The sequence below is a fragment of the Chrysochloris asiatica genome, unplaced genomic scaffold (assembly GCF_000296735.1).
Source record: "Chrysochloris asiatica unplaced genomic scaffold, ChrAsi1.0 scaffold00018, whole genome shotgun sequence".
Lineage (NCBI taxonomy): Eukaryota > Metazoa > Chordata > Mammalia > Afrosoricida > Chrysochloridae > Chrysochloris > Chrysochloris asiatica.
The window spans coordinates 30,545,190-30,552,534 of record NW_006408536.1 but is presented as its reverse complement, the minus strand read 5'-3'; the positions used below and the strand labels follow the sequence as shown (position 1 = coordinate 30,552,534).

Genomic DNA, 7,345 nt, shown 5'->3' with positions numbered 1-7,345 from the left:
CTGGAGGAAGGCAGAATCTCCAGTGAGTACTATCCAATCTGTCTAGGCGGAGCTGATGAAATGAAATACAGATGGGTCTTTTGTGATACAATAGTGAATAATTGTTATCAGGACTGATTGTGAGGGTTGGAAATGTAAAGATAGACGTTTTATAGCAAGGAATGGAGTGATTAACTTTCCAGTCTAGGATCGGAGGTCTCTAGGACCATCAAAGGAGAAGAGCCTGACCCTACCCAGAGAAGAAGCAGCGATGCCTAAGATGGAGGCAGAGACGATGACGTGGAGCAATGGAGCAGCTGGGGACTTTAGATCCAGAGAGGGAGAGGGGCTGTGTGCTGAAGACTTGGGGGGGTGGGGGAGGGCAGGGGCGGGAAGGGAGTGTAGGGGGCAAGCTTGCAGGGTATACCCTTTGGTTGGTTGATGATGCATAGAGGGGACTATAACCATGGCAATGAAACGATATATGATAGAATTAATGTAAAACTAATGTTCTCCCATGTAAACTATCATATAATTCACAAAAAACCAGTACAACAGATAAAGATGGACTTTATCTCATGATTAAAGGGACAATTAACAAGATGCCATAACCGTAATAAATATCTGTGCTCTCAATGAAAGAGCTGCAACATATATAAGGAAATTCTAATAGCTTTGAAGAATGAAATAAACAAATGTACAATAATAATGGGAGATTTTAATATACCACTATTGAGAAGGATAGAACAACCAGAAAGAAAGTTGACAAAGACACAGAGGAACTAAACAACACAATCAGCCAACTGGACCTCATAGATGTGTTCAGAGCATTCAACTCAACAACAGCACACTACACATTCTTTTCCAGTGCACAAGGAACATTCTCCAGAATAGACCATGTGTTAAGACCATAAAGCAAGCCTCCATGAATTTACAAACATCAAAATACTACAAAGCATCTTCTCAGACCACAATGCTATAAAATTAGAAACCAACTATACGAAGACCAAGGAAATTAAGCCAAATGCATGGAAACTGAATAACACCCTGCTAAAAAGCTACTGGGTAGGAGAAGAAATAAAATGTGAATTCTGAGAGGACAGTTGATTGCAATAAATGCCCACATCCAAAAGAAGAAAGAAGCAAAATCAACACATTAAGAAAACATCTCCAACAACTAGAAACAGGCCAGCAAAGTAAACCTACAGTCAACAGAAGAAAGGAACTAATAAAGATTAGAGCAGAAATAAATGAGACAGAAAACAGAAAAACCATCCAAAGAATCAACAGGACAAGAAGCTGGTCCTTTTAAAGGATTAATAAAATCGACAAACCATCAGCAAACCTAAGAAAAGAAAAGAGGGAGGAGATACAAACAACATGCATAAGAAACCACATGGTTGATGTCACAACAATCCTTGCAGAAGACAGCATGCTTGGTAAAGTGGAGGGTCAGAGGAAGAGAGGAAGACCCCCAACAAGAGGGATTGGCACAAAGGCAGCAGCAATGGGCTGCTCAAACGTAGCAACGACTGTGAGGTTGGCGCAGGACCGGGCAGTGAAGTTTCCTTGTGTTGTGTTGAGTGTCGCTGTGAGTTGGCACTGACTTGAAGGTACTGAGTGTCAACAACACCGTTCACAAGCATCCCCCGGGGAAGCAGGCTGGTGCACCTGGCAACAGCGAGGCGGAGGAGAAGACCTGCTTCAGCTTGGCCTGGCACTCCTCCAGAAGGTCCTCCTTGGACATGGGCAGCTGCAGGACTTCAATGACGACCTCAGCTGCATCCAGCGCCTTTTTGCCCATCACTAGGGATTTCACATGCCAGGAGTACGTCTTCCCGTAGCGATCGCAGATTTCTTGAAACACCATGGAGTAAAGTCGCTCCGTGTCTGCAAAGACAAGAGAGAGAAGGGAAGGTAGGGATGTGAGGGGCACGCTATGCCAAGTCCCTGTCCCAGACAGGTGAGACACACTTGTGAGTCACCTCCAGTGAGAGAAGTGTCCACAGCTCTGCAGGCATACTTACTAACAACACCCGGGACCTCCTCTCCACCGGTTTTAGTATAACTTGGGAGAGCTCAGTATTTGCAAAGAAATGCGGTCAGCATTGCTAATCGTTTCCTGCTTACAAAAACATCCAACAGTGCACAGGACATGCCTGAGGCCACAGGTAACTGTCAAGATTGGCTGAGGACTGTCGAGTCCACTAGGACCCATGGAGATCCCACGGAGCAGCGTAAAATTGCCACAGAGGGTGTCCTAGGCAGGCACTGCTCCGAGGGACACAAGACCTGTAGCTGGGAAACACTAAAGGACAGGAGTCGTAGTCAGTTCCAAAGAAGGTAACAAATATGGGAAAGCATGATTCTATATTTTGCAATGCTGTCAAGTTTGAGGACTAAGGTGTGCCTGACCCAAGTCGTGGTATTTTTAATCATCTCATATACATGTGAACACTGGACAATGAATAGAGAAGAATGTAACAGAATCGATGTATTTGAGTTATGTGTTGGCAAAGAATATTGGAAGTACCATGTGTTAGAAGAACAAACAAATCTGTGTTGGAAGAATACAGTCAGAAAGCTCCTTGGAAACCAGGATGTTCAGACTCCGTCTCTCGCACTTCTGACAAGTTCTCAGGAGAGACCAGTGCCTGGAAACACTCAGTTACTAACAGAAAGGTGAGTGGTTTGAACCCACTGAGAGGCTCTGTAGGAAAAAGTCCGGGTGATATGCACCCCTGAAGATGACAGTCTGAGAAACCCTCGGGAGCAGTTTTACACTGAGTCCAACATGACTGGATGGCACCTAGCCGCAGTAACATGCTGCTGTGTTCAGGAAAACGTCTCTGGGAAAATCTTCTCTCTCACCCTGGACTGGGTGTGGGAGAAAGGAGACTGGGACCCAATGTGCACGAGAGGAGGTGCTGCTGAGGTGTTGTGGTGTGCAGGTATGGGTGGAGGCATGGACAGGAACAGACATGGGGGGAGGCTTCTCTCTGAGGGCCTGGGGAGATTGCACAGGAGCAAAGGAGAGGTGTATGGTAGCTGGAGGTAGAAACACACATGGGTACACCCGGGGTGTGGTCCTGTCTTTGAGGGTGAGGGGAGAGCGCATATGAGAACAGGAAAGGATGATCTGGTGAAGGGAAACCATCTATTGTGAATGAATTGTGTGCCCCAAAGTCTATGCGGGAACCCTGACGTTGAACCTGTGGATACGATGCCCTTTGGAGGACCAGGGCTTTGGGGTTCTATCCCTGCAGTCCTGACAGTACAGGCTGCCGTCTTCAGGAGTCCCGTGTGCTCTGCGTAAGGAAGGCACAAGAAGCAGAGGTACGGGGAGGTGGATACCCCATGGAAATCATCAAAAAGCCCAGGAACCTTCGCCAAATGTGGAAGAACTCTGAGAAATTCTGTCTATCCTTCCTCAGATGATCACCAAGGAACCAAGGGACAGACAGACAGTGAAAATGATCAGGCCTGCCCTACAGAGCTGGCACACTGAATGAACCTCCAGCTGCAAGCCAGAACTGTCAGAGAAGCCGTGTCTCTGGTTGAATTGCCCCCCACCCCCACCCCAGGGTTTGGGGGGATTTTTTATAAAGCAGCACAAGGATGTGGTGACATCACTCAGCAGAGGCGGTAAGGAGAGGCACAGAGGGGACGGTACATGTCACAGAAAGATGACTAGGGAACCCAGGCACAGAAGGTGAAAGAGGCAAGGACCTGCCACACAGCCAGTGCCCTGAATACAGATTTCCTGCCTCAAGAACTGGTAGAAAACTATGATGTTTACCCGCCCCCTGGGATTGGTGGAATGTTGGCTACACCAGCACCAGGTCACAAAGGGCCCCCTCTATGACATCACTCAGGAGAGCAGTTAAAGAGAGGCACAGAGGGGAAGGTGCCCACCCGCCACAGGAAGATGACCAGAGATTTAACGAACAGAAGCTGAAAGAGACAAGGTCCTGCCATCAGAACCAGAGCCATGAATTCGGACTCCCGGCCTCTAGAAAGGTGAGCAATCCCATGAATATTGTTTACATGTCCATAGGTTTGGTGGGATTTCTGTTACAGCACCAGCGCTCATAGAGACCCCCACTGTCATATCACTAGGAGAGGAGGCAGAAGCACAGAAAGGGGAAGGTTCACCCCACAGGATCATGGCCGAGGACCCAAGAACAGAAGCTTAAACAGACAAGCATCTCTCACAAGAGGCAGCACCCCAAATTCACAACTCTAGCTACCATGAAAGTGAAATACTGATGTGTTTTTTACCTTCCCACAGGGTTTTTGGGATTTCTGCTAAATGGGCTTCAGGACACGGACACGCACCATGTGACATCACTCAGGAAAGGAGGTAAGGAGACCCATAAACAGAGGGGAAGGTAAACGCCCAGGTTTATAGCCAGGGAACCCAGAAACAGAAGATTAAGGAGAAAAGGATGTGCCGTAAGCAGAGATGTGAGAAAACCCCTATCTATTGGTAAACTGTTCCCTGCTTGGGGGGGATGGTTTCAGCGGCTCAAGGCTCATAGACAGTCCTCGATGACCTCACTCAGGTGCACACCACAGGGTGGCTAGGCACAGAGAAACAGAAGCCGACAGAGGCAAGGTCCTTCCCTCAGACCCAGTCCATTCAATTCATACTCGCAGCCTCCAGAACTGTGAGAACATCCACATCTGTTGTTTACCCTTCCCTCAGGTTTGGTGGGATTTCAGTTACAGCAGCACCAGGTCACGTAGACTCCCAGGTGACAACGATCAGGACAGGAGGTAAGGAGAAGCAAAGAGGGGAAGGTGCACACCACAGGGAGATGACCAGACAATTAAGAAACACAAGTTGAAAGAGAGAAGGTCCTGCCCCAGAGCCCTGCTAACCCAGAACCAGGTCACAGAGACTCACACTGTGACATCGCTGAGGACAGGAGGTAAGGACAGGCACAGAGAGGAAGCGCAACACTTCACAAGACCTGTCATCGGAACCAGCACCGTGAATTTGGACTCCCAGACTTCAGAACTGTGAGAAAATCCATGTATCCATGGCTCTTTTTACCAGTTCCCACGTTTGGCGGGATTTCTGATACAGCAGCACCAGCTCATAGAGACCTTTCATTTCTAGACATTACTAGAAGAGCAGATGAGGAGCACCACAGATGTGAAAGTAAACACTTCAGGAACATGGTTGGGAACCCAGGAAAAGAAGACGAGAGGCGAGGATCGACCAAAGAACCTTTACCAAAATTCAGACTTCTGGCCTCCAGAAACTGAGAACATTCTGTCTATGGCTTAGGCTTAACACCCCTGGTTCGTTCCGTTCCAAGAGCACCAGGTAATGGATACTACACTCATGGTAACACCAGTCAGGAGAGGAGGAAAACAGGGCACAGAGGAAAGGTACAGTCAACAGGAAAATAGCCAGGGAACTGAGGAACAAAAGCTGAAAGAGGCAGGACCTCCTACAAGAATTATAGCCTCTAGAAAAGTAAAAAAAAATTAACGGTGTCTTTCTTGATCTTCCCACAGGGATTTTTGGATTTCTGCTAAAAGAGCCTCAGGACACAGGGATCTTCATGTGACATCACTCAGGAAAGGAGGTAAGGGGACCCACAAATGGGAAGGTAAATGCCCCAGGAAGATGGCGAGGGAACCCAGGAGCAAGAGTTGAAAGAGGCAAGGAACTTCCACAAAGCCAGCAAGCTGAATACAGACTTCCGGCTTCCAGAACTATGATAAAAACCATGTATGTCATTTACCAGCTCCCGCCCCGCCCCCCCCAGGTTTGGTGGTATGTCTCATACCCCAGCACCAAGTCACAGAGACCCCTCTATGACATCACTCTGGAGAGGAGGTAATAGGGCACAGAGGGGAAGGTTCACCCACAGGAAGATGCCCAGGGACCCAGGACCAGAAGCTGATGGAGACAAGGACCTGTAACACACCCAGCACCCTGAAGTCAGACTCCCAGCCTCCAAACAGTGAGTAAATCCCTGTCTGCTGTTTACCACCACCACCACGTCTCCGCATTGGGTGGGATTTCTGGTACAGGAGCACAAGGTCACGGAGACCCAGTGTGACATCACTCAGGACAGGAGGTAAGGAGGCCACAGAAAGACGGGTACCTGCCACAGGACAATGGCCAGATAATCCAGGAAGACAAGCTAAAGTGGACAAGGACCTGCTGTCCCATCCACCACCCTGAATTCAGATTCCCAGCCTCCAGAAAGATGAGAAAATACATGTCTATTGTTTTCCTGACCTCTGGGTTTGGTGGAATTTCCGTTACAGTAGCACCAGCTCATAGAGACCTTCATCGTCACATGACTAGGAGAGAAGGTAAGGAGAGGCACAGAGGGGAAGGTACACTTCACAGGAGGAAGGTGGACAGGGCTCCCAGGAACAAAAGCTAAAACATACAAAGTTCTATAACAAGAGCCGCATCCTGAATATAGAATTCCAGTCTCGAGAACCATGGAAAATTCCATGTATGTAGTTTATCCGTCCCCCAGGTTGAGTGGGATATGTGATACACCTGCACCAGGTCACAAAGACCTCTTCCAGGTGCACACCACAGGAAGGTGAGAAACCAAGGAACAGAAGATGAAAGAGGTAAGGACCTTCCCCCAGATGCAGGGCCTTCAATTCAGACTTCCAGCCTCCAGAACTGTGAGAACATGCTTACTCAGGCCGCAGGTTTGGGAGGGATTTCAGTTAGAGCTGTACTAGGTAACGTAGACATACAATGTGACATCGTGCAGGAGAGAAGGTAAGGAGAGTCACCGAATGGAAGGTACACAACACAGGAATATGGCCAGGGAACCCTGAACAGAAGTGGACAGATCCAGGAACCTGCTGTCAGAACCAGGACCCTGAATTCAGACAGACAGCCTCTAGAAATGTGAGAAAATTTATGTGTATTGTTTACCCCTCACCTGTGATTGGTAGGATTTCTGATAGGAGGAGCATCAGCTCTTAGAGAACCCCGCTGTCACGTGACTCAGGAGAGAGGAGCTAAGGAGAGGCACAGAGGAGAATGTGCCCACCGCATGATGCTGGGCAGGGAACCGAGGATCAAAAGCGGAAAGAGACAACGGCCTTCTACAAGAGCCAACACCCAGAATTCCGATACCCAGCCACCAAAATAGTGAGCATCCATGTGTTTGGTTTAAAGCCCTCGGGTCGGGTGGGATTTGTGCTCCAGTAGCACAAGTTCATGGATACCCCCACACACTGAAATACTCGGAAGACGAGGTAAGGAGAAGCACTGAGGGGAAGGAACACGGAGCAGGAAAATAACCAAGCAACACAGGAACAGAAGATGAAAGACACAACACGGACCTGCTGTCAGAACCAGTGTCCTGAA

General features: G+C 48.4%; 1 protein-coding gene across 1 annotated transcript in view; it reads right to left on the bottom strand.

Moving 5' to 3' along the window:
* Window positions 1-7,345, bottom strand: part of HDHD1 (haloacid dehalogenase-like hydrolase domain containing 1) — a 91,400-nt gene that overhangs the window by 53,420 nt on the left and 30,635 nt on the right. The window contains exon 2 of the mRNA XM_006835649.1: window positions 1,651-1,869. Within this exon, the coding sequence (XP_006835712.1) occupies window positions 1,651-1,869 (219 nt within the window). The remainder of the gene's footprint in view (window positions 1-1,650; window positions 1,870-7,345) is intronic.